General features: G+C 38.4%; 4 protein-coding genes across 4 annotated transcripts; 3 read left to right on the top strand and 1 right to left on the bottom strand.

Moving 5' to 3' along the window:
* Positions 1 to 3,086: 3,086 nt before the first annotated feature.
* Positions 3,087 to 7,248, bottom strand: LOC121783170 (elongator complex protein 3-like). The gene is made up of 8 exons (XM_042181154.1): positions 6,700 to 7,248; positions 5,981 to 6,050; positions 5,707 to 5,879; positions 5,135 to 5,309; positions 4,384 to 4,550; positions 4,038 to 4,257; positions 3,853 to 3,957; positions 3,087 to 3,694 (listed from the first exon to the last, which is right to left on the bottom strand). The coding sequence occupies exons 1-8, from the start codon at positions 7,170 to 7,172 to the stop codon at positions 3,383 to 3,385; spliced, it is 1,695 nt and encodes a 564-aa protein (XP_042037088.1). The 5' UTR covers positions 7,173 to 7,248; the 3' UTR covers positions 3,087 to 3,382.
* Positions 7,249 to 7,359: 111 nt separating this feature from the next.
* LOC121783169 (telomere length regulation protein TEL2 homolog) lies at positions 7,360 to 13,740 on the top strand. Its single transcript, XM_042181153.1, has 13 exons — positions 7,360 to 7,815; positions 7,902 to 7,930; positions 8,093 to 8,195; positions 8,753 to 8,924; positions 9,772 to 9,957; positions 10,278 to 10,438; positions 10,538 to 10,814; positions 10,938 to 11,149; positions 11,340 to 11,438; positions 11,520 to 12,043; positions 12,268 to 13,028; positions 13,161 to 13,359; positions 13,525 to 13,740. The coding sequence occupies exons 1-13, from the start codon at positions 7,635 to 7,637 to the stop codon at positions 13,681 to 13,683; spliced, it is 3,063 nt and encodes a 1,020-aa protein (XP_042037087.1). The 5' UTR covers positions 7,360 to 7,634; the 3' UTR covers positions 13,684 to 13,740.
* A 468-nt stretch (positions 13,741 to 14,208) lies between these two features.
* On the top strand, positions 14,209 to 18,419 carry LOC121783171 (26S proteasome non-ATPase regulatory subunit 6 homolog). The gene is made up of 8 exons (XM_042181156.1): positions 14,209 to 14,440; positions 14,531 to 14,645; positions 16,090 to 16,180; positions 16,257 to 16,402; positions 16,502 to 16,721; positions 17,626 to 17,734; positions 17,868 to 18,036; positions 18,131 to 18,419. The coding sequence occupies exons 1-8, from the start codon at positions 14,305 to 14,307 to the stop codon at positions 18,303 to 18,305; spliced, it is 1,161 nt and encodes a 386-aa protein (XP_042037090.1). The 5' UTR covers positions 14,209 to 14,304; the 3' UTR covers positions 18,306 to 18,419.
* Positions 18,420 to 19,747: 1,328 nt separating this feature from the next.
* On the top strand, positions 19,748 to 25,908 carry LOC121783675 (uncharacterized protein slr0889-like). Its single transcript, XM_042181824.1, has 12 exons — positions 19,748 to 20,071; positions 20,188 to 20,316; positions 20,591 to 20,785; positions 21,630 to 21,677; positions 21,748 to 21,876; positions 22,502 to 22,626; positions 22,789 to 22,899; positions 23,349 to 23,457; positions 23,593 to 23,711; positions 24,532 to 24,685; positions 25,033 to 25,177; positions 25,309 to 25,908. Exons 1-12 carry the CDS (start codon positions 19,958 to 19,960, stop codon positions 25,371 to 25,373), a joined length of 1,443 nt encoding a protein of 480 aa, XP_042037758.1. The 5' UTR covers positions 19,748 to 19,957; the 3' UTR covers positions 25,374 to 25,908.

The following is a 25,908-nucleotide window of genomic DNA, read 5'->3' as shown; positions in this document are numbered from 1 at the left end:
TTTATTTCAACAAAGCTTTCAATGAATTGGGTGGCATTTGCATTGAATGGATAAGCTATTCATCTCAAACAAACATAATATTTATATCTTTTTTTTTTCTTATTGGAAATTATTTTACTGTACTTAATTGATAGTAATTTTTTTATTCATTTCAAAATATTTACTCATGTCGTTCATCTTAGAACATCTCCAATAAAGATAGCACAACCATAGCCTAGCCACAAACTTCACTAGCCACATCATCAGCACCAAAAACTCCTCCTGCCACATCATCAGGACAAGCAACTGGACAAGCAATAGGTCAGTCATAGTCTAGCCACAATAAACAAAATTATAAAAAATAAATAATTAACTATCACACAAAATACGGAATTAAATTTACGACACAGATACGGAAAAAATCAATAATAATATTAAAATTAAAAGTACATTAATTTAAAAAAAGTACATTAATAAAAAATTAATTAATTTAAAAAAAAAATTACATTAATTTTAAAAAAATGACGTGCAAATCGAGTATATAGTGTTTCGAAAATTAAATAAAAATAAAAATAAAAAATCGGCTAGCCAATCGGGAGCCTGCAATGGCGGCCAGCCGATCGGCGAGCGCATCGGCCAGCGCCCGGAAATCGGCGTGCGCTCGCCGTTTTTCTCGCCGATTTGGCGCTCGCCTACTGCAATGGTTCGGCGAGCGGACCGGCCAGCGCCGAGAATCGGCTAGCCGGTCCGCTCGCCGCCATTGTGGATACACTTACACTAAAAACTGAATAAATTGGGTTCAAAACTTCAATCATTATTTTATAGACATACCACATACGCATCAAATCAATGACCGAGATGTCAATCGCACATTTTTAATATATCATCATGATTGGCTATTTACAACATTCATTTAAAAAAAACACTAGATTTTTTAATTTCTAGTTTGTTTAAGCAAAAAAGAGTTTCCGGAAACATTTTTTATGCATGTTTTGCAACTCGACTTTCGTTATAATCTATTTTACGCACGCAGATGATTGCTTAGGGTATCCACAGTGGCAATAGCCCAGCAATAGCCCAGCCACAAACTCCTCCTGCCACGTCATCAATACTAAAAATCCTCCTGTCACATCAGAAATAGCCCAGCCATAGCCCAGCCATATCATAAATAGCCCAGCCACATCAATAGCCACATCACTAAATAACACAATATACGGAATTTAATTTACGAGACATATACGGGAAACATTAATAATACTATTTTACTTTAAAAAAAATACAAAAAATTAAAAAAGTACAATAAATTAAAAAAAGTACTAAAATTTTAAAAAAGTACATTAATAATAAAAATTACATTAAAAAAAGTACATTACTTAAAAAAAAATCACTTGGTGGCTCCCTCGATTCCGTCGTCGCCGGATCCGTCGCCACCGCCTCCGTCGCCACTGTCACCGCCACCTCCGCTGCCACCGCCGCTGCCGCCTCCACGCAGATCGTCATTCATGCTCTCGAGCAATGTGAAGAGAAATCTCTTCTCCTGGGGGTCCGTCGTCGCTCGCCATTCGGCTAACGTCTTCACTATCATCTGGCGCGTTTGTTGACGCGCGAAGTAATTGAGATCCTCTGTAGACTGGCGGTCAAAGGGGGATGCCGACTGGACCTCCTGGGAACCCCCGGCGGCCCCCCTCGCCGCCCGTTGCGCCCGCTTTTGCCCAACGGGGCGAGGTCGGCGGCCGAACGAACGAGGGGTGGGGAGCACCTGGTCCGTCTCGGGGAGGTCGTGGGAACCACCGCTGCTGCCGCTGAAATCCCCGGTATAGTTCAATCGTTGCCGTTTCGGCCAGCCAGCATCGACACCTACTCGGAACTTCTCAGAGTCGTTCAGCACAAGATAACAGTTCCAGTAGGTGAAGTCCTTATACAACCCAGGCTGGGGGAAGGCTTTCTCCGCTATCCTCCTGCAGTCGTCCTCCGTTTGGCCACTACTCTGCATGCGGAGGGCGTTGGCGTACAAACCCGAAAATCGGGAGACTGCAGCCCTGATTCGGTTCCACGCCTTCCGGCAATCCTCCCCGTTGTGTGGCCTCCCCTCCGGGCAAAATCGCTGGTAGGCTGCTGCTACCTTGCCCCACATGTTGACGATCCTCTGGTTATTAGAAACAAGAGGATCGTCGCAAACACTCACCCACACCCTTGACAGGGCAACGTTCTCCTCGTCCGTCCACCTTCTCCGTGCCGTGGGGTCATCCCCACCCGGCTGCGACGACTCCCCGACCTTCTTTCCCTTGCCCTTCTTCTTTGGGGCGCCACTACCCTGCACTGCTCCCCCCGTTTGAACGGGAGTTTCCGGAACGCCGAGACTATCAAAACCCCAAATCCGCCAACGAAAAATTTCATACTTCCTCCGTCCCTAAAAATTATAAATCTTTCCTTTTACCGTCTCTCGTCTACTTTATCAATTATGCATTAAAACACGTGTTACTTTTCAGGGACGGAGTAGTAGCACATACTCCCTTCGATCCAGTTATGAGATATCTACAGATGACCGGAGAGAGTATTAGATCATTAGCACCTAATATCACAAACTTTAATAGTATTTCTTGTAAACTTAAAAATTATCGGAAAAGTGATAACTTATAGCCAATTTTTCTGAAGTTAATTTTATAATTAAAACTCAATTATCCCAAATTTCCTAAGTTTCCCATTTTCCTTCAGTCCTCTCCGTCTCTCTCAATTTCGTCGTTTTTCACCTCTCCCCCTTGAAGCCCGGATATGTTGGTTGCTTGTGACTATGGTTTTATCTTCTTCCTTGCCCCTATCTCATCTTGCTAGACACAAACACTCACAGACAGTCATTCCCTATTTCCTCACAAAATTTGGCAAATCCACCGTTCACTCTCTCGTCTTCTTCCTTCTCCTCACTCGAACTAGCTCTACTATCCCCGGTGCCCTCACCTCTCTCCTTTGGCTCCCCCACCGCCTTCTCGTTCTCTCTTTCTTTCCAATAATTGGTTTTCAAGAATTGATTTGGGCATTTTTTACATGTTTATTATTGTATAGAGCATTCATCAAGACATCATCTAAACAGCTTATACTAACATTCATGATTAGCACAAAATTTATGCTTCCTTTCTCTTCTACAAATATTAAAAAGTCATCAATCAAGTTTCACTTTCCATAAAACAGATGAGCACCTGAGGCTCTGTCGCTAATCATGACTCATTGTGTATAGTTTACAATCTTCTGTAACTCCATCTATTTATCTTAAAATATCAAACAAAACCAAAAGCGATTCCATAGGTAAAAATTATGATAGCACAGATGGAAACAGATGATATGCAGGCGAGATTACCAGTCAAGACTACTCATTCTTTGGTGTTGGTGGCGTTGCACAACCGTTTTTTCATTTGAGGCATTTCACAATGTACGGACCTTCAAGCTCGTAACCCAACTTTCTATAGTAATGCCTCGTTCCTACACCTGAAATCACGGCTAACTTTTTCGATCTGTGTTCGCTTGTAGCAATCCGTTCGGCCTCCTCCATTAATAGTGTACCATAACCTTGATGTTGCAGTTTATCAGCGTCCCGCCCATGAACAGGAACTGCTGTCCCATAAACATGCAATTCACGAACAATTGAACACTTCCCCGTAAGTTCTGGGCAAGTCACATTCTTTCCACATTTCCTCAAACGCAGTAGCCCAACAAGAATATCCTAGATTAACGATACATAGAAGCACATAAGTTCTATTGGCACCATAAGATACACAGGATGAGTTTCTTGGCGAGTAAAGTTTAGAACCAAAGCAGCCATGTGTTGACTTAGTTAAATTGACAGCAAGAATGAATTATCCAGTTTTATGAGTTACGCACCTGGCGAGTGTCTTCATATGAAAGAAAGGTCTCCCAGCCCTCATTTGCTGAATAATCACGGCGAACAAGCTGGACTTCCTCTGGTTTTATCTTGTGATGAATGTCCTGATTTTATTCACTAGAATATAAATTAATGGCTCAATATAACTAAGCATGTCACAGATAGAGAGAGATTGTTTGCTTGCCTGGATACCCGCTTCACGTGTTCTAACATCTCTGCATTTCAAACCCAAATCATCCATCCTTGCTAAAGCTAGTTCCCGAAGATTACCCTTCTCAACACCAGAAGTAACTAGAGGCATAGGGATATCTCGTTGAACTCGATAAACCCGAGTCCAAGGAGGAACCATAGCTAGAATTCGAGCTATGATGTCAACAAGCTGTTCAGGAGGATAATTTCTATACCTATACATTATTATAACAAGAGAGTCGGAGGCCAAATTAGCTATATTTACAAAGTGAGCTAGCAGAGAAGCCAAACTGACTTCCAACTGAGACAATGCAATCTCTATAATGGGAAGCTGAAAATACCTGCCAGTCTTCCAAAGCTCATAAAGTCCTGTTCCACGAATGACTAGGGTGGGATAAATTTTTAGCCCATCAGCTCTAAAGCGAGGGCTCTCAAAGAACTCCTTAAAACTTTCCATGTCTCTCTCGACACCAACATGTGGAAGATCAGGCATCATATGAGCTACTACCTGTAATAAAATGAAGAATAAAATTAAGTAGTGGAGTTAAAGAAATGGATAGTTTAACAAAATGAGAGAATGCAGTATGCCAGGAAAAAAAACAGATTTTACATGTGAATTAACAATCATCAGCCTTTACGATGTTTCATGAGTAGGGCATAGCCATAACCATTACGAACAACGACTGTACAATAAAAGGATAAGACTGCACAATTGTGTGAATAGATAAATGAGAGATAAAAATTTTGCGCTTTTCTGCATGAGATGGGAATGAGGAGATGTAAGAATATAACTATATATGCCATCTTAACTCTAATTACGTTTTATGCTAGTTGCAGATTTAATCTAATCTCTCCCTTGGGCAGTCAGCATGCAAATTCTCAACAGATGTAGGCAACATCAGAATAGACTTGGGAGAGAAGATATGGAAAAGCCTACCATGTGTTTTCTGGCGAGAAAATAACTGGGATTCACCAAGACCAATAAAGTAACAAAGAGGTTTCCCTAAGAGGCTAGTTCTCTTAAGGTAAACGGAATAGCAATGAGCCAATGAAACAAAACTTCCCAATTCGTAGAGCAGTATAGAGAAACACCTTGAATCCAGCATCCTTTGCTAACGAAAAGCAATCAGCCACAGCTGCTACAGTGTGACCCCTATTGGTGTCACGAGCAACATCCTCATATGTGCTCTGCACACCAATTTCCAGTCTCGTACAACCATATGAAAGCATCTGCCTCAAATGTGGTCCCAGGCAGTAGTCTGGCCGCCTAAGTATTCAATGCAAAAGCAGCAGTCAATCAGACACGAAAGCAGCTCATTCTTCCAAAACATGAACAAAAACTAAGGCAGAAAGCAAGAAGAGAAGGAAAAGAATCTTGTTTGTCTTTTGAAAAAGTAATTTAAGCACTTGAGTGACTTCAGAAGTGTCAAAATCAAGATTGAGACACTGAGCTGATTCATTTATCAAATGAATCAAGAAGCTACTGTACTGTTTTTGTTTCAGCATTATAATATGGATATTGGAGTTTTATTTAATGGTTCAGAAGTAAAATATTCCCTCAGCAATCCTGTATCCGTTAGAAAAATGCAAGAAGCTGGTGTCCTCTTAGGAAAAACCAACAAACCAGGGTAGCATCTAAAAAAGAAAATACAATTTTAACTTACGTCTCGATTGTCATCCCAATACACTTTATTGCACTGTGCTCAGAGTAAGATACTGCTTCTTCAACATTGGCAGAAGTGTGGCCCGATAAAGCATCATGTAGATTCCTAGTAAAATAATCACGGTACTCTGCAGGCAATGACATAAAAGTACCACCCATCAAGATGAACTCGACCTGTATGATTAACACAACAAACATTTCAATACTAGGATTTTTTCCACAGTTGGTAATTGATTAAACCAATGTAGATATCAGCCTCGGCAGCGTAAGCGAACCTTGTCAACACTGTGACCCAATCTCTTAAGCTGGTCGATTCTGCTTCTTGCCTGGACATAAGGGTTGTATCTAAAACAGCAAGAGATAATGAAATAAAATCAAATTCCTGATGTACATCCTACTATTTTAAAGAACTGAAAATCAAGTATTATAATTGGATCCTATAGCCCAAAGATAACATTCCAAAGCAAATACAGACAGTGGAGTAAAGATTGTCAAGTACTATCATCTTAATTCTTAGGTCACTATCTCTGAAAAACAAACTCCTCATTCTAAATATATCCTTTTTAGCATTTTCTGTTGTGGAAGGACTATAATCCAAGTTCTATATAAAAATAGAATCTCAAGGTTGCAAGATGAAATGCCAAGCTGAATGGAAACAAGAGGAATACACAGAGTAAGTGAAGGTTGCTAACTAAATGATACATATTCCTCATACTAAACGAATCCTTCAATTAGTTTCTTCCTTGCAGAAAATTTGTCTATAAAAAGAAAAAGGTCAGCAGTTTACAAATGACATCTGCAATACAAATACAAGTATCATACTCTCTGTAACAACATTCTCAATGTAAATTCCTGCTAGATGTGCCAATGTTCAAACAATAAGCAGCTGAATGCGGATATTGGATCATAAAAAAAGGACCTCAAACAATTAAAATAAAAAAATTAAATCAAACACCTTAAATAAAGTAACACAGAATCAATGAAGACAATTTACCTAGCCCTAATAGCTCTCATGCTAGTAGGCTCATATCCCGTATAACTCTGCGTGCTGTACTCGAAATCGGAATCGGGGCCACCTGGGCAATACACGCATATATTCCCTGTCGTTGCAATATGCGGGCAGCGGTGAGGCTTCGACATCACGGCAACCACCGCAATACCAGACGCCGTGCGCACTGGCTTAGCCCGGAGTTTGGGCAGCAAAGCTTCCTTCTCGGATTCCGGCAGCGCTGCTATCATCTCGACGAGCTTCGGCGCCTTGGAGAGCCCGTATTTCCGGCACGCCGCCGATTTGACGGCGTTTAGGTCGACGTCCTGGCCCTTGCGCGAGAGATCAACCATTGTGGACACTATTTCAGCGATTGCTTTGACGCGGGCTTCTTCTTCGGAGAGTCCGTGGCCGATTACTCCGCCGCGACCAGGCCGCGGGAGCTTCCGGGCCTCAGGCATGACTTCTACCGCCGCCATTTCCCCCCCTTTTTGCCGTTTATGAAACTGTTTTCTTGGCGAAGATGCTACAGTGAGGGTTTTAGTGTTAAACCATTTAAGTACGATATTTATTTATTTTTCAGAAAATATAATTTTATTTAATTGAATGTAAAAATAGGAAATTTTTTATAAAATTCTTTGCGTCATCAATTTCATTAAGTTGATGATTTTTTTCTCAATTAAAGTTTAAATTTTTACACTATACCTTAAATTAGCTTCAGAAAATCTCATGTGTGTAATTTCATTCGATGAGGTTTCAACTTCAAAGAAGAAAATGAAAAGGTGGGAAGTCCGTTCCCGTTCACAACCCCGCCGTCGCCGTTCTCCGATGATCCCGGCGGCGACTCTTTGAATCAAAATCAGTTGCAGCTAATTTTGCCCGAGAATTCATTCACTTATTTAGCGTAGTGTAGCTTTCGTGATTACTACTTTAGACTTCCCATGGCTATTGGAGGAGAAGAATCACCCCGGAAGAAAAGGGCAGAACTTGAGAAAAGAGTACTGGAGAGAGTGGGAAACGTAATCTCCTCCATTGATGACGCCAAGCACGTCGACCAAGTCATCATAGCTCTCCACTCTCTGGCCGTCTGCCTATTCCCCCTCAATCCCGATTCTATTTCTGGTATTTTAACTGACCTAATGTGTATTTTATGATCGGTAATTTGTAGTAATAGTGATTAAAAATCAATTTTTGTTTGCGAAATGTAGGTAGTGTTGATGAGAAATATCGAGACGAGGTACGTATATGTCCTATTTTTAAGCCAGAGGATTCAATTGTGGAATCGAAATTTAGAAATACAGAAAACCAGGATATCTGTTTTTCTTTCTTTTCCAAGTTTTGTTGATTTTTGATGGCCCGCCATGATTGTGTAATGTTTTTTCTTCTACTTTTTGGGTAGTTAGGGGCTGTGGACGTTCCTAGCCAAGATGAGAAAACTGAATGGTGGCGTGTATTCTATAAAGGATCTGGGTTCCGCATATTTGCTAGAGTGTTGTTGTATGGTATGATTTGATCTCCTTCAAACTGTATTATTCAAAAGTTCTAATATGCATGCACTTGTGGGCTTGTAAATCGAATTATGTTTGAATGTAGTACTTTTTGTTTTAGAGTATATGCGTTCTGTTTGTTGGCTGATACATACTGCAAAAGTAGTTGTCTTAGTGGTGCTCCTAATTAGCAACATTTTTTGCACGTATATGTAACTCTGTTTTGTTGTTTAAAGCAAAAGCTGAAACATGATGGATGCAGTTTGAGCTGAGTTTATTTGATACTGAGCAGGCTTTTTTTTGTCTGTCTTAAAGTTGTCTAGTCTCCATTCCATTCTCGCTCTATTTACGGATGTTATCTCTTCTAAGTTCTACCTTTTGTATATCTTTATGTAGACCACTTGCTACATTTGTAGGAAACTCTTATCGAAGAGCTTCTGTTTATAAGAAATGGCAAATAGTTGAAATTGTAATATTGATTAGCCATTTGATAGTTAAGCAAAGTGCCCGTTTTCTTACTCTGCATAATATGAGTCCTTTTTATTTTTAAAAGCATTTTCCATGGTTTACAGATGTTGCTTCCAACTGGCTAGCCTGCTTTCCCGCTTCCGCGAGGAAGCTTGTATATGATGCATTCTTTGTAGATGGGTGTGCCACTGAGATAGTTCAGGTGGTGGTTCCTTGTCTTCAGCCTGGTGAAAGTGGTAGTTATGATTCAACTGCTGTGAACTCGAATGCAGAAAGGTAATAAGTTATTCTTCCATCATAATAATATCCATCTTTGACGAGGGTGATTGACATTTTCTGTTGAAGGACTGTCACTTTCATTACCTGCTAGGCTTTATGCACACATCTGTATAAATAACACTTCACACTCAATATTAAGTCAGTTCTGCATTACTGGATCAAATCATATTCAAGTATTCCTGTCCTGCTTCCCCTCTCTAATTGGCACTTACAAGGTCTTAAATATTCGTCGAGATTCTACCAGTGTTCTGAAAATTAAGTTTTATATTCTTCATTGATTAATCTTTGTTGATTAAGGTTGTTTTTATTGCATGTCAGAAGATGGGAGGAAATATTTAACATTTAATGCTGTGAACTGTTCCGGAACTTATGTGTATTTGTTATTCATGTCGTGTTCTGACTTTGACCTTTGATTTTTATGTTTCACTGGATTCAGCTTAGAAAGAATGGGTGAATATTGACTACTAACTCGTGTTGAAATTTTCAGTTTGGTCATATACCATGCACTTGTCTCTGTATATTGTGTGGCTGCTCAGTATCACTTATCAAAGCATCGTTTTTTGAATCACAATTTTGTTTGAAGAATTTGTTATGCTATATAGGTCATCAGTGGAGTATTTACTGTAGCCTACTTGCTGTGCTTGTACATCTGCATATGACTTAATGTTATGTTCTATATGTAATTACGTGAGTCTAACATGTGTTAATGTTGACATGTTTCTTGGTACCCTAGACAAGTATGTTTGGTACTATGAGCATAATTACTAGGCTCGAACTCAACCAATCAATAACTGTGTTCCATGAGTTTTCTACTTAACTCTATTTCCTCTGCTATTTTTGATAGATTACTTGTGATTTGCCTGCTGGACAATGATTTGGTATGTCAGATGACTAGAGAGTTTGCTGGTAATTGTCACTTTGAAGACCTCTGCCATGAACAAGTAAAGAAGGCCATTTCTGCAACCTCACAGCTGATTACATCAATTCCAGACAAAGCAAGACGAGAAGCTCCAGCTTCACTCACCCCACGGTATCCTTATTTTGAATTCAAAATGCAGTCTTTTCTTTATATGCATAAAAGTTTGTATAAAACGCTTAAAACACATTATGCATTCTTCTATCACCAGAACAACTGCTCACTTAAAATATACTATGATTTAGCTGACAAGCTAAAATAAATGAACGGATTGAATATACAGCTGCATGACACCTGCAAGCTACCAGTATATCATGAATCTGTAATTTTCTCATCAAGCCTACATGATATTTAGAGTGTTGAAACACCATTTTAAGTTAAATATTTTCCATTGTTTTTGTACTCTGTTTTAATCTGTTACTTTATATTTCCAGTTTATTCTTCAAAAACCTAACCAGTCAACTTCTCCATGGTGTGGAGGAATGGGATTTGAAGTTTGTAGATGAGTCACATGTTGCATATAACAACCATATGAATGGCGTTATACTTTTTATTGGAGAAGCATTTACCCGCATTAGTCGTCGGGGATCTACCGGTACTTTGAAACTCATAAAACCTGAAGTTTCTGCTTTTGTAGCCTCAATACTCTGACATGAGCAAAACTCTAATTTTGACAGTTTTTACATCCTGGCAGATATCATGTTAAGGGAGATGATTCCAAAGATCCTTGAACAAGTCCGAAGTGTCTTGTCATCAACTTCTGATCTTGCCTTAAGTGAAATATTTGAGTCAAGACCTGGTTTTCGCTTCTGGCTGAAGATTATTGAGGCAGTAAATGATTCTCATTCAGTGGAGAGAATAGCTGAAGAACTCTTGCGTCAATTGGCTACTCAAAAAGTTAACGAGGTTGAAGGGCACTGGATTTTGTGGTTTCTTTTTAGCCGGATCTACAAACAACACCCTTCTGTCAGGTGCATAAAGTGGTCCCAACTTACAATTCTACCACTTGAACGTTCAAATTAACTGATTAATTAATGTCTTGACCTTTCTTTCTGTGATGTTTGCTGAAATGCCTCTAACCCTTTGAGTGTCAGATTCACTTTTATGGAGAAGTTTTTGCTCTGGAAAGTATTTCCCACCTGTTGCTTGAGATGGATTATTCACTTTGCTGTGCTTGAATGTCCCCCTCAAAGTGCTTCGTCAAAATCTTATAATGCTCGAAGTCTATCGGACGCAGTGCACCATCTTATAGTAGCATGGTCTAGAAGAGAGTTTGTCCAATCATCTTCAACTGAGCAACAGATTTGTATCCTTATTAGTAAATTATTAAAGGTAGTAGCTTTGACACTTTAGTAGCATGGTCTAGAAGAGAGTTTCTCCAATCATTTCAACTACGCAACAACTTTAGAAATTTACAATTTTTTTAATCTTTTGATTATTTCTGTAAACTTTTATGCTTATACCTTTCTTCTTGTGCGCCTTAACATAGTTTACAGATGTAACTGCTGCTTTAGGTCTTTGCCTGCAGCAGATGACTAAAGAAGATCTAGATGCAACGAAAGATGCATTGCACTTAATTCTTCAGGGAATTAGTTGTAAGGATTTGGTTTTGTCTATATTAAAACTCTTGTTGTCTATTTGTCTAAAATTTACACTAAAATTGTAATTTCCTGCAGGTAGATTGGAGAACCCTGTATATTTGATTCGAAAAATGGCAAGCAGTATTGCTTTAGTATTTTCAAAGATTATAGACCCCGATAATCCTTTGTATCTTGACGATAGTTGTCAGGAAGAAACCATTGACTGGGACTTTGGTTTTGCAACCCCAAGAGAGGTCTCTGCCACTGCAACAGTGCCTGGTGAAGAAAAAATTCAAGAAAGAGAAAGCTCTTCTAACCAAATATCAGGAAATGAAATTCAAAAGAGTGGAGAAAAGGGGGTTCATGTCTCTAAATCTCAGAAGAACAAGGAATCAGCGTTTACTATAATTGACCCAGATGAGATTATTGATCCTGCAGAACTAAATAATGAATACACTCTTCAAGAAGGGAGTGACTACGAAAGTGATGACTCTGAGACATCTAGCGCCTCTTCATTACAACCCTACGACTTGACTGATGATGATGCAGATCTGAAAAGGAAGTTTACGCAGTTGGTAGATGTAGTTGGAGCATTAAGAAAATCAGATGACGCTGAGGGTGTAAGTTCTAGATTATTAGCCAATCTTCTAAATGACTTTCTTACATTACACATCTTGATAGCTGTAAGCAGTTGCACCCAGTGTGGAGGCTTAGGTTGATTAGCTAGCTTCCGCGTCTTACTATTTCTTATGTCTTACACTAGTGTAACGTGTTAGTAAAGTTCACCTACAAGTTGCATATAACTGGTAAGTTATACCACTGAATATTTGCAGATGATTTGCAGGTTGAAAAGGCCCTTGATGCTGCTGAGAAGCTCATTCGTGCATCACCAGATGAGCTTAAATATCTCGCCGGTGATCTGGGTAAAGCTCTTGTGCAGGTTCGTTGCTCTGAGTCCACTGTCGAAGGAGAAGAAGATTCGGCAGAAGAAAGAAGACAGAAGGCCCTGGTGGGTTTAATTGCCACAAGACCTCTCGAGTCTCTTGAAAGCATGCACAAATTGCTTTATTCACCTAATGTAGACACCAGTCAGCGGATAATGATCTTGGATGTAATGACTGATGCCGCTCAGGAGCTTGCAAATACTAGAATTTTGAAATCAGAACATCGACCAGCGACTCTCATATCCTCCTCCGACCAACCTTGGTTCACGCCAAGAAATGATGGTCCTCCCGGGGCAGGGTCTTGGAAAGAGATTTCTTCAACAGAAACTCCTCTAAACTGGTCTTATTCTTATGAAAGAGTGTTACCATCAAAAGCAAGTCAGATTAGGAAGGGGAAGACACGTCGATGGAGCCTCAAACACCCAACACATGACAGCCAGTTGGAATGGTCTCAAAATAGTTTTCCTCAATATGCTGCAGCATTTATGCTCCCGGCCATGCAGGGGCACGATCAAAAGAGACACGGAGTTGATTTACTAGGAAGGGATTTCGTTGTCCTCGGGAAACTCATCCACACGCTCGGTGTTTGTATAAAATGTGCAGCAATGCACCCCGAAGCCTCTGTTCTAGCCGCCCCTCTTCTGGACATGTTAAGATCCAGGTAATGGCATTATTCGAGTGCCACCAATTGGGTTAATTATTAATTGGCCTCTTTATATATGAGGGCCGACCATCGTATAGTTTTTATCATGCTCTTGAGATTTGATTTGGATCTTTGTCTTATATTGCACAGGGAGATATCTCACCATCCAGAAGCATATGTGAGAAGGTCTGTCCTTTTCACCGCGTCGTGTATTCTAGTGGCCCTCCATCCCTCGTTCGTTGCCTCTGCGGTGGCTGAAGGAAATATTGAAATCTCAGAAGGGCTCGACTGGATACACAGATGGGCACTAAAAGTAGCCGAGTCAGATACAGACAGAGAATGCCACACGGTAAGCAAGAAAATATCGGCTTACGCCACTGCTGAAATTTCGTATGAATCATTCGTCTGATATCTTTAATTCTGCTTTCTTAATGCTGAGCCACCATGCTTCACAAGAAGTGCTGCAGTTTGATTTGATCAGTGTGGAAGCATGACTATGTTTTCGAATATGCAGCTTGCGTTGGGATGTTTACAACTGCATGCAGAGATGGCTCTGCAAGCTTCTCGAGCACTTGAATCCTCCTCCTCAACAACTGCTCAAGGCATTACTCTGTTTCCAGTTACTTCCAATACTACCATTAAGATTCCCTTCTTAAACTCATTAAGTCACTAATTCCTTGTTTGTAATAGTCGATACAAACACATGAAAGGTTATTTATCGCTTTTTTGAGATTCTCTGTTTTCAAGTCAGGAAATATTTTAGATCGAAATTGATTTGTAGGGTTGGAAATATAAACTAGCAAAAGAAGATGACATGAAATGATCCCACTTTGCATTTAAGGTGAATAAATTGGTTGAATATGAAATTGAGATATTGTTAGCTCAATAGGGAAATGATTCAAGCAATGATAGGCAATTCATCAAGTAACTTCATACAAAGGTAGTACCATATATTTTTATAAATATTAACTATTACTACTAAGAATCATATACATATTTAATAGTGTTGATAATGGGAATAACTTGAATTTAGAGTAATATTTTCCCAAAATAATTGTAGAGTTCATAACAAAATAGTTCTGAAATATGCCCACAACTAAAATGTCCACATTAATTTTGTGAAGCCCAATCATGAGAAAGCGTTGTTTGTGAATGGCGACTTTGAAGGCTTGTTTTTTTTTTAGACCCAAAACAGAAGTTCCGCTCTGATCACTATCTGTCTCTCTGTGTTGCTCCCTCCTCAAGCAAACTCTTGTTCATATCTCCCGACTAGAAGGAAGCACGAAAAAATTCGATGGAAGGCGAAGAAGGTGTTCAGCAGCCACAGCTTTTGCTCGCCAACAATCTATTCCTTCTCACTCAGAATGACGTCGATGATATCGAAAAAGTCCGCCTCCGTGATGAGGTCTTCAACTTCATCGTCGCCAACGGTAATCGGACCATTTTCTCTGCCAATAATTCCTTAATTCGTTGTTGTTATTATTGTACGGCACTTCATTGCACCGGATTTGTTTTGGTAGATATGGCGCCGTTGTACGAAACCCTAGTTGCAAGCAAGGTTTTGGATTTGGATCAGAAGGCACTTGACTCGATGCGCTCCAAGATCGATGATGAGCTGAAGAATCTCGAAGAGAAGTAAGTTTTGCGTTCCTTGAATTACACGAACTTCTAACATTGAGTTGCGTCATGGGATCTCTGTGATTTATGGTTCAGTGGATAAAAATATTAGCTTCTTAATAATGTAAAAGACTATGATTTCTTCCATTTGCTCTGCTGATTTTCTCACAATATTCAAATGTGCATTTCTGGTGGTATCTTTCTTACTGCAATAATCTGATGTCTGAAAATCCTTGTTAATTCAGCAGTTGCTTTTGCATTTTAGGTGTTAAGAGTCGAAATAAATTTTAATTGCGTGACCTTTTGGACTATAGATTGATGTTTAAGTTATTTCCAGAGCTTACTAAGGATTCTCATGAGCCGGTTGAGTATGGGAGCTAGACTGACTCAGATGGTTTCATTTAATTTGTTGTCGAGTGACTTGAGTCTCAGCAATCTGATACTCAATGGCAGTGGTTTGCCTTCTTGATGTTTGAGTGTAATATTAGCAGGCTGTTGTTGTGGTTAATACCTTGTTCGTGCAGTTAAGGGAGAGGAAAGATGGTTAGTGGAACTATATTGGGTTGGGGCATTAATTGGGAAGCAAGATACATAAATCAGTAGTCAGTGTTTTGTGGAATTTGCTCATATGAGCTTTTAAAGGTCTAAACTCTGTTTTGCTTTTGCTATTTCACTTTTTGATTATTTAGGTAGTCAACCTTTTCCGTTTGGTTACCACTCTAGAGTTCAGTTTATGGAATTGATACCCTGTTGGGTCGAGAAGTGCAAGATTGCCTACGGAGTTAGGTTTAATAGTCATCTCTTATGAGTGGCGAACTTATGCTGGTAGTACAACTGTGCAAGCGCTGCTTCTGTGAAATGAGCCTCCAGAAGTTGGTTTCTGAATCTAATGATATCTTCATGTTTAGTTACTTCAAAATCTTCATATTGTTAGTACTCCCTCCGTCCCACCCAAGATGACCCACTTTCCTTTTTAGTTTATCAAAAATAAACTCCCCTTTATCTCTATTTTATTTCATCTTCCTTACTTTATTCTCTCCACCTACCACACAAAATAAAGCTGCATAAAATCTTCCTTGGGACGGAGGGAGTACTATGTCCTAATTCACTGAATAAGTTATTCTCATCAACCATCAGCTCTTGGTGCTTCGTTCTGGTTTGTGAACAGTAAGTAGAGAAAAAACTTAATGACTGCAAGGCCTATAGATAGTGCTGGGCCTCAGCTCTGGGTACTTGTATTCCTTACCTTTTATAACGTAATCACTTCACATTTCCTTGTTGTTAGGCCTTAGGATTTCTAAATACAGTGTACTTCCGTTTTGCTAAAAGTTCTACCATCGTTGTATTGTTTCTTGTGACCTCATAAATTCATTAATATGATTATGAACAGATATTATCTAGACCATCTATAGTTCAAAATATTAAGAGTGTGATTTCCTTTTATCTCTGTGATTTCATCTAGGATCGCTGACGCAGAGGAGAACTTGGGTGAAAGTGAAGTTAGGGAAGCTCATTTGGCCAAATCATTGTTTTACATTCGAATTGGCGACAAGGTACATACATAAACTCCATGTGTCTACTTCCCGGTCTTTTTTCCATATGAACTCCTTTACATTCTGTGATATCCAGGAAAAGGCACTTGAACAACTTAAAATAACGGAGGGCAAGACTGTTGCAGTTGGACAGAAGATGGATTTGGTATTCCACACACTACAGATTGGTTTTTTTCACATGGACTTTGATCTTATCTCCAAAAGCATTGACAAAGCTAAGAAGTATGCATTGATTTATGTTGCTCCTGGATAAAAATTCCAAACCTTGGTTTGTTTTTGTGCACTGATGTTGACCACTGATTTTGATTTTTAACGTTACAGGTTGTTTGAAGAGGGTGGTGATTGGGAGAGGAAGAACCGGTTGAAGGTGTATGAGGGTTTATATTGCATGTCCACTCGCAACTTCAAAAAAGCAGCGGATCTCTTCCTTGATTCTATTTCAACTTTCACAACTTATGAGCTCTTCACCTATGACACCTTCATATTTTATACTGGTCTTACAAGCATCATATCGTTGGATAGAGTTTCACTAAAACAAAAGGTTTGTTGTTTTTCTCAAACTTGCTCTTAATTTCACTATATCACAAACTTGCCTTGGTTTGCCTCAACCTTTTCAAATTTCAATGATGTTTAACCTAGTGCCTTTAGTATAATGTGTTGATCAGTGTATAGCCATAGGTAGAAGAAAATGAAGTTACTCTTCATAATGAATTAGTAAAAATTGTATGTATCTAATGCATCACATTACTTGGACTTGTATAAGTTTGAAAAAATGAGGTACTATTCTCCATAATATGCTTATGAATAGTCATAACATTATGCATAAGAGCTGAATGCTTCAATACTATTTCATTTGTATTATAACTCTTAAGTCCCACCACAAAAATGTATTGGTTATTTGATGCCGAGTTTGTTTGATCTCAGCTAATTATTTGTTGTTGTGAAAATTGAAATAGTAATACCTTACATTGTCATCCAAAAGTTATGAATAAAGAATCCATGCTTTTTAGGATTTGTTTAGTTTGATAACTACGATTAATATTGGTTCTGTACTCATTTTATAAAAAATGATGATTATCAGTGGGTATTATGATTAGCGGCTTCGATTTTCTATTTTTCATCAGCAATGTTTTTGTTTGCATTTGCTTGGTTGGTATAGCACCTTAAATATGATGGAGACTAAGTCGTAGTGAATATTTAATTATCAGGGCATATCGGTGTAGTGCCTTGTTTCAATTGCATTACTAAATGGCCGGGCCATATATGTAACTGTAGCCTGGAGATCGACATTTAAAGTGGCTGTTTTGTGTGAAGGATTAAGTAACTTTTGGATGTTTTTGTAATTGAACTATTTAATGTGTTCAAAAAGCTCTCCTATCTCCATGAATACTTTCAACCACCATGCTGTTAATTAATCAACTTCTTTGCCGTTGGATATGTGGCAGGTGGTGGATGCCCCAGAGATCCTGACTGTCATTGGAAAAATTCCGTACTTATCAGATTTTCTGAACTCTTTATACGATTGCCAGTATAAATCATTCTTTACCGCTTTTGGTAAGGACCCCCTTCTAGCAAGATTCTTGCTCTTCTATCCACTGCTCATTGTGATTTTATTCCAACATTCCTATGATCAGAGGGGGTATTAAATCTTATACGTGTAATTATATTCTCCATGTTGGTTATTCAGCTGGCTTGACGGAGCACATTAAGTTGGACCGCTATTTGCACCTGCACTTCCGTTACTACATGAGGGAGATCAGAACTGTTGTGTACTCACAGTTCTTGGAATCCTACAAGAGTGTGACCATTGAAGCTATGGCCAAATCATTTGGTGTGACAGTGGATTTCATTGATATGTAAGCGCTTCATTTCCCGATTCAAATATGTAAATTTCTATGTTTAAGCCTCTGCTGCTCCACGATATCTTAATCTGTTTCGCCTGGTTTGTAGCGAGCTGTCTCGCTTCATTGCAGCGGGGAAGCTACATTGCAAGATAGACAAAGTTGTAGGCGTGTTGGAAACCAACCGTCCCGATGCAAAGAATGCTCTCTACCAGTCTACCATCAAGCAAGGCGATTTCCTGCTGAACCGCATCCAGAAGCTGTCGCGCGTGATTGATCTTTGAACTTAGCTTATGTTTAGGTTTTGTTATTTCTGAACTCAATTGTATTCCTATTGTCAAACTTGAATTCCAATTTTCTTTCACATAACAAAGAAACTGCATCTACTTCTCCTTCCACTACTCTTCCTATCACTTATGGTTGAAGTTTTTCGATCAATGTTGTTTTCAACATCATTATTTGCCTTTGTTTACGCAGGCGACTTTGTTTTAGCGTTCGTGTTAAATTAATTAGTCTTTAATTCAACTTAAAACTGATACTGATTGAACACGTATGAATTGCCGTTATCATTGGTTCGTTTGTCCGAATATATGTGTAAATGAGAGAGACTATCTTCACACAAAATTTGTACTGACATTGTTGGCAGTGTTTTTAACGTGTGTTTGTGTGAGAGAGAGAGACTTAATCAATTTGCATTAGGATTAATTTAACAGATTAAAAACCCTACTTACTAGTAGTAGTACTAACCTAGCCCATTGAAGGGCCGCAGCAATGAGCTTAGACATCTTTGACATTTTTGTTCTAATGGCAATGAGCTTAGACATTTTTGACACATGACACAGGTCTGGAGTTCGACCCCTCTGAGTAACAAAAATAGTGGAAATTTAGGGTTCAATGGAGGGGGACTTGACTCGCTCGGTCAACTAGGTTCAGTGGAGGGGGACTTGACTGGCTCGGTCAATTGTCAGTCGAACTGAGTTTCCTCCAAAAAACTCCTCATATGCGTAGGGGCAAGCGGTAATCAATCCGTAGGTCCAGGCTGGAGGGGGGTTTCTGGAGTATGCATGCGGTGGAACCAGTCACTATAAAAAGTTTACCCAACACAGTTTTGCCCCAGCCGAAGGCATTCTAGTAGGAATGATTTGCTAATAATAACAATGGAATTTCGTAATTGTATAGAAAAACAGTACTTATTTAAAGAAGGAATATATAGTGAAATTGGCAGAAAAATAATGATATTTAGTTGATCTATTTGTCAAATAATAGTACGATTTATTTATACAAAAAATTATTGTTTTATCTATACAGAAAACAACATGGATTGATTGAAAAATATGATCAATATACTCCCTTAGTTGCATAAAAAAATAGGTTGAATTCATTTTTATCATAAAAATAAGTCTATATTCATTTATGAAAACATTTTCTTATTCTCTTTTATTTTCCTTTATTTATAGGTCCCAACATCCCCCGCACTATTTCAAAATATTTTCTCTCCTTTTTAATCAATTTATTAATTATGAATTAAAATTAGTGTCATCCTAAAATACTCTATTTTTGTATGAGAAAGAACCTTTGAATTTTTTATAAGCCATATGACATTGGACATAGTGACTAAATCTGGATTTACAATTTTTTCAATTAATTTTCAAGTTGGGAAATGGTATAATAATTGAATTTCAATCAATTTGCTGGGTCATGCACAAGTAGCACAACACATATTTTCTGCAAGTTCCAAAGGTGTGATGTGAACCTCAACAACCTATCTGTAGTGAGTAAGCAACAAAGAGATTGTAGAGCTGCATGCGACTGTCACCAACCTTTATGTAATAATCCCCACATTCCCACGCCACAAAAAACCCATCATTAATAGTTTAATACTCCATATAAGAGGACCCGCCAACGCAAGACCAGCAAATTTAATCCCAAAATCACTATGCTTCCTCTTGATTTTAACGAATTTCGCGAAAAGCTTTCCACTCAGTTCAGACCGTGGCAGCGCTCATTCCAATTCTGGGTTCGAGCTGTTGATATCTACACTGGTTACAAGGTGTTTCACTGTAAAATAACAATCATTTGTGTCGAATTCGGTTTTTTTAAGTGTTTGGATAAATTAGCATGAAGAGGATGTGACAAATTTTGTGAATTGTTGTATTGAATGATTAGGTGTTTCAAGTGCGAGTAAATTTTGAGAGAGATGCGGCGAAGAGGGAGGTAATATGGGAGAATCAGCACCAGCTTGCTGCTGATAAGATATACAATATGTGTGCTGATCTCGGCGGTTTTTTTCTTAAGGTATTACATTAAATTTTAGTTAATCAGTCACATTTCAGGTTTTGGATGCTTAATTCTTTGTGAGATTTCGATTGAACCTTCTGTTTAGGGTCGAAATTTTGACAAGCAAGAGTGTTGTGTTTCGTGCTTTGTGACTGTGATGCTGGCATATTTTGTTTAAACATTTATGATTGTAGTGTTGAAAGATTTAATGATGTACGAGATGGAAGTTTAAGCTTCAAGTAGTTTGTGTAATTAGGTGGCAGAGGTTAATGTCTGGTTTCGTATTTTTTAGGTGGCTCAAATTATTGGGAAGCCAGACTTGGCTCCTGCGGCCTGGGTGAAAAGGCTAGTCACACTGTGTGATCAGGCCCCACCTACTCCGTACAATGTGGTCAAGGTTGTGTTGGAGAAGGAATTGGGTCGAAGTATTGATGAACTGTTTGATAGATTTGATATCGAACCTCTTGGTTCTGCATCAATTGCACAGGTACTCTTCTTTGCACCCTGTGATAAAGGTTGGATTCTCGGCATGTTACTTTGATTTGAAGAAAATTGGAACTCAGTGATATAATGCTGAATGGAAGATTCCATATTTTCACTCTATTTCCATCTCAAAATAGGAATGCTATAAGTAGCTTTTTCTTGGTTTACGGAAGGCGTATATAGTTTTAGACTGAAATCTGCAGTAGAAATAAGAAGCAAAGACACATGTTGCGGATGTGCCCATTCTAGAGAATACACTTTTAGTGGAAATAGTGAAAAAATAGATTTCCAGTAGTTGAGATGTTGATTTGGATGTGTACACAATGACTGGTTTAATTATTTGGGGGAAGAGAGTGCAATAATGTTTTACTATAACATTCCATTTTTAAGAGAACTTATTTGGCTGGACAGTTGGTTTTATAGGAAATCCTATCTGAATTTTGCTTATTAAAAAATCATATGACCCTTGAAAACACTTGTTCACATGTATTGCAAGATATGTATAGTACACTTAATTGGCTATATCCTAATACCGCATGAACCATATATATTTCGTATTGGTGTACAATGCAGATTTAATTTTCTCAGTTCTTTTCTGCGGAAACTGGCTCTTAAAGAATTGAGACATGCTGGAGGTTTCCTGCATGTAATTGACGACATTTTTACTTTCGTAGTCCTAACTCCTATGCATGAAAAGAGCTTTAGATTCTTGGGATTGATTCTGCTTTAGTGTATTTCAGAAGCTCCAGTTAATGTCTTTATCTTTAGTGAACATTTTGCTGTTAGATCTTGTTTTAATTTTGATGGCTTGCACACAAAACTTGCCTTATCTATTTATTTCAAATCAGGTCCACAGAGCAAGACTAAAAGGTGATAAAACTGATGTCGTTGTGAAGGTAAGAAAACTTCACTGCCAGATTTTGGACCTGACATGTATTTTAAGGTCTGTTTGTCGTGATATTGCAGGTTCAGCATCCTGGTGTGCAGGATCTGATGATGACTGATATTCGCAATCTGCAAGTTTTCGCCTTATACATGCAAAAGACAGATATAAAATTTGATCTGTACTCTGTAACTAAAGAAATGGAAACACAGGTATATCTGGTGCTCCAGTATTTCCTTGCCAAATTTACTCAGCTGATTTATAGTTATATGAGTGTTCCATTCATATGCCAGATTTTCAAGTTACATTTTTGCTTATGAGATCTCGAAATGAGTTGAACAAAAGTTTCCTAGTAATTTGAAGTAATTCACCTAAACTTGTATTACTCTATGAATTTTCTTGTTTTTCCCGCTTACAAGAATAGAGAAAATACAAAACTAGTACTATTATTTTAATATTCTTGAGTTGGGAAAACAGTAATAGGTACTAATGTTGCATGCACCCTTTTTCCCTTTTCCCCCATTATTTTCTGATAATGCATGCACTGACTTGCAACTCATAATGTTTTCTGGATACAATTCTTTAGTGCCAGTGTGCCACCAGGATTAGTACATTCTCTCATTTGTGCTTCTATTCATTCTGAATTCCTTTATTTTCTTTAAAAAAATTTGTTCGTGCCCATTTCCATGTAGGCATGTAAAGTACACATGTGCTTAGATTATGCTGCTTGTTTACCTATGGAATTAGTTCCACAGTTCCACCTATATTCAAGTGAATTAGACCGGCTTGCCTCTTTTTTCTGTTTTATCAGTGACATTTGCTTGTTTGTTTTCTAAGATTGGATATGAGTTCAATTTTCTGAGGGAATCAGATGCGATGGAGAAAATTCGCCATTTCCTATATGAAAATAACAAAAAGTCCCCAGTTTCAGTGCCTCGATTGATTGGGAATATGAACACAAGGTATGATAGTTTCATCTTCTTCCAGTAACATGAATGTTCTCATCCCAGGTGCTTAATCATTTGAATTTCCAAAAAACTTTTAAAATTTTGGAATCACAAGTCCACTACAAACGTCCAATAATGGTTATATCTGATTAAGAAATTATTGAATTGTAATGGTAGGAGGGTTCTGGTAATGGAATATATTGATGGAGTCCCGATTCTGAGGCTTGGAGACGAGATAGCAAAAAGAGGCATAAATCCTGAGGGTAAGGTAGCGGCAGCAGCAAAGCAGTAAGCTCCTAGAACATCCCAGAGAGTATGAAAATCTCTTTTTTTAAATGTATGTGCTTACTCAAATGTTAATTTTTTCCTGTATATAACCTGTGGAAATGGACTTTTTATACTCTTGTGCTCCTCATCTAAGGTTCATACTTGCTTCTTTCTGCTTAATATTATCGTCACACAGTTCAAGATGCTACGATATAATAAAACACCTCTTGTGTCATGTAAGGAAGTCCAAATATGGCTAGCCATATAAATATAATTTGACCTGTTCTGTTTGTTATACAATAAAGTTGAATCTCTGATCTCAAATTTTTGGATGCATTCTGATATGCTGTTTGTAAATCTCTGACCATGGAATTCCTGTTGTTCTCTTATCCCTGCTGTGTTGCGGTTTTCTGTCGGCGGTAATAGCACTAGAGGTTTCTATCTTATTGATTAAGTCTTCTAATGTACAGGAACATCCTAAAAAGTTTGACTCTGGCTTATGGGCAAATGATATTGAAGAGTGGGTTCTTTCACGCGGATCCTCATCCTGGGAATATTTTAATTTGTAGAGGTTCTCAGGTAATCAACATCCAATTCCAATATGTTCCAGTTAATGCCTTATCTCGTTTCCTTGAATGATCCCATTTACTGCAGTTGCCACGCGAATATGTGTCAATTCTCTCAAAGAGACTCTACTTTTTCTTCACTAATTAGGTGGCGTTGCTTGATTATGGGCAAGTGAAGGATCTTCCTAATCAATTAAGATTAGGGTATGCTAGTCTGGTGCTTGCTCTTGCAGATCACGATCCAATCAGGGCATCAGAAAGCTACAGGTGACACACCTTGTCTACTATCATGTAATAAGATTGGAACGATGAGCTACTTTTTCTATTATGTTGTAGCATGAGGCTAACCATTCTTAACTTCCAAATTATATGATATTAAATTCCATTCCTGATGGTTTCTGTCCAATCATTTTAAGTAACATCTCATGGTTGCTGTTGGGCAGCAATCGGAAGAAGGGTTCTCGCAGTTGATCAATGTTTACATACAAATATATACTAACTGATCTAAAATACACCATAACACAGGAATTCACACATTTACAAGGAACTCTTTCTCTCTCACACACACACGGTGGAAGAGAAAGAGGGAAGGACTTATATTATGTATGGTTTGCCTCCATTTTATATATTTCAGGGCTATTTAAGTCAAAATAGCACACCTATGTACATAAAGTTTTATGTTTTACTTTACTTGGACTCTGGATGTACATCTTTGCCAGTACACTTTCATTTTTATTTTTTGGTTTCATCGTATCCAGTGAAGTATATTCTCTAAGAGCAGAGCCAAGTTTGATACTTGAAGTCTATCAACTTACATGTTTGATATGCTTTATGGACAAATGTTGTAGAAGAGTCTCTGTCGGACATGTCAAATTCAGTGAAATTTATTCTAAAATATCGAATAAGTTGGTGGATTGTATTGGGATTAGACTTTGGACATGCAAATTATACATGCTGTTAACATGATTCTTCAAATAAATTTCCGTTGTTTAATCTAATGATTGAGAGAAAACTACATATAATTGATAATTTTCATGTTTTCATGTACCTGTTTGGGTTGTACTAAACATGGCTATGCTGATGTTAGGGAGCTCGGTATAGACACCGTAAGCAACTGTGAGGATGAGCAGACGGAGTTGTTTAGATTGGCTCAAACTATGTTTGATACAAAGCTACCACCTGGTGTAACTATGTTGCAACCATTTGCAGAAGAATCTTCGATTAAAAAAGTTGGCGTTGAGGTAGGCGTATTAGTTTATTAAATTGGTTCCCACTTACTTTAAATTTCATGTTATTCTTGCAATCTTGAAGCCAATTACTTCATTTTTACGTCGCCCTGTAAGTTCTATCTACATCTAGATTTTTCTCATTTCCCATCCATTCTCTGCTTTTGACTAACTCTCATTATAAAGTTGTTTAGGGCACAATCAGGAATGTATCATCTAATATTACATAATTACGTGCCTTGTTTATTTCTCTCTTAAGTTATGTTTCCGTAGGACATCTATTCTCATTTATTTGGAAGCATGTCATTTGATCGTTATGGACTATCATTCGTTTTCTTGTTTCTGGGGCTATGCAATGACAGGCTTTCCCAGAAGAACTGTTCTCTGTTCTTCGCACGGTGCATTTGTTGAGGGGGCTTAGCGTTGGGCTTGGAATCAACTACTCGTGCACTGAGCAGTGGAGACCCATCGCAGAAGAAGCTCTGTATCGTGCTGGGCGACTAACAGGTGACTTTTCATGTTACATTTAGTCGAGCAACGCGCTATTCATTAGCCTTGCTGCTTGGTATTGGATTTAAGGCTGTTGTTGTAGTTAGATACTAACTTAAACCGAAATGTTGTTTCTTTTCATGTATCAGAGAAGGACCTCAAAACAACTTCGATTCGGAAACGTGGTTTTTTCAGAGGATTGTTTGGGAGATAGGAGTGACATTTACAGGCAACAGAAGAATAGGATTGTTGAAATTATTCATATCATGCTCATTCATATTTTCAATCTCATTCATTTTTTTGCTTGCTTTATATTCCTCATTCCTCACCCACCTTATGGACTCTCTTTATTTTGGTTTTTGTAACACCTTTACTATACTCTCGATATTGAATTTATATTTTTACATTTTATATTTTCCCCACTTCTCAATTTTAGGCATGTCATCTGGCTTCTCCCAACTCACAGACTCACCACCAACCAGGAAGGCGTGTCCCGCAAAATCGGGCTCAACCCCTCTAAGCGGAAGGCTCGCTGGGACGCGACACCCACCACGGCAGCCCGACTGGACGTGCCAGCACCCCATTGGGCTGACACTTGTGGGTGCTATAGTACTGTTATGTGTTTTTAAGATGTCTCTTGTTAATAATAGTCATCATTTGTATAGAAACTTATAATGAATCATGTTATTCCGAATCCTGATTAAAAAAATAATTTGAAAATAAATACGAAAATAGAAGATAAATATGTA

This window comes from Salvia splendens, chromosome 21 (assembly GCF_004379255.2).
Source record: "Salvia splendens isolate huo1 chromosome 21, SspV2, whole genome shotgun sequence".
Lineage (NCBI taxonomy): Eukaryota > Viridiplantae > Streptophyta > Magnoliopsida > Lamiales > Lamiaceae > Salvia > Salvia splendens.
The sequence above is the reverse complement of the archived record's forward strand: the minus strand, read 5'-3'. Positions and strand labels throughout refer to the sequence as shown.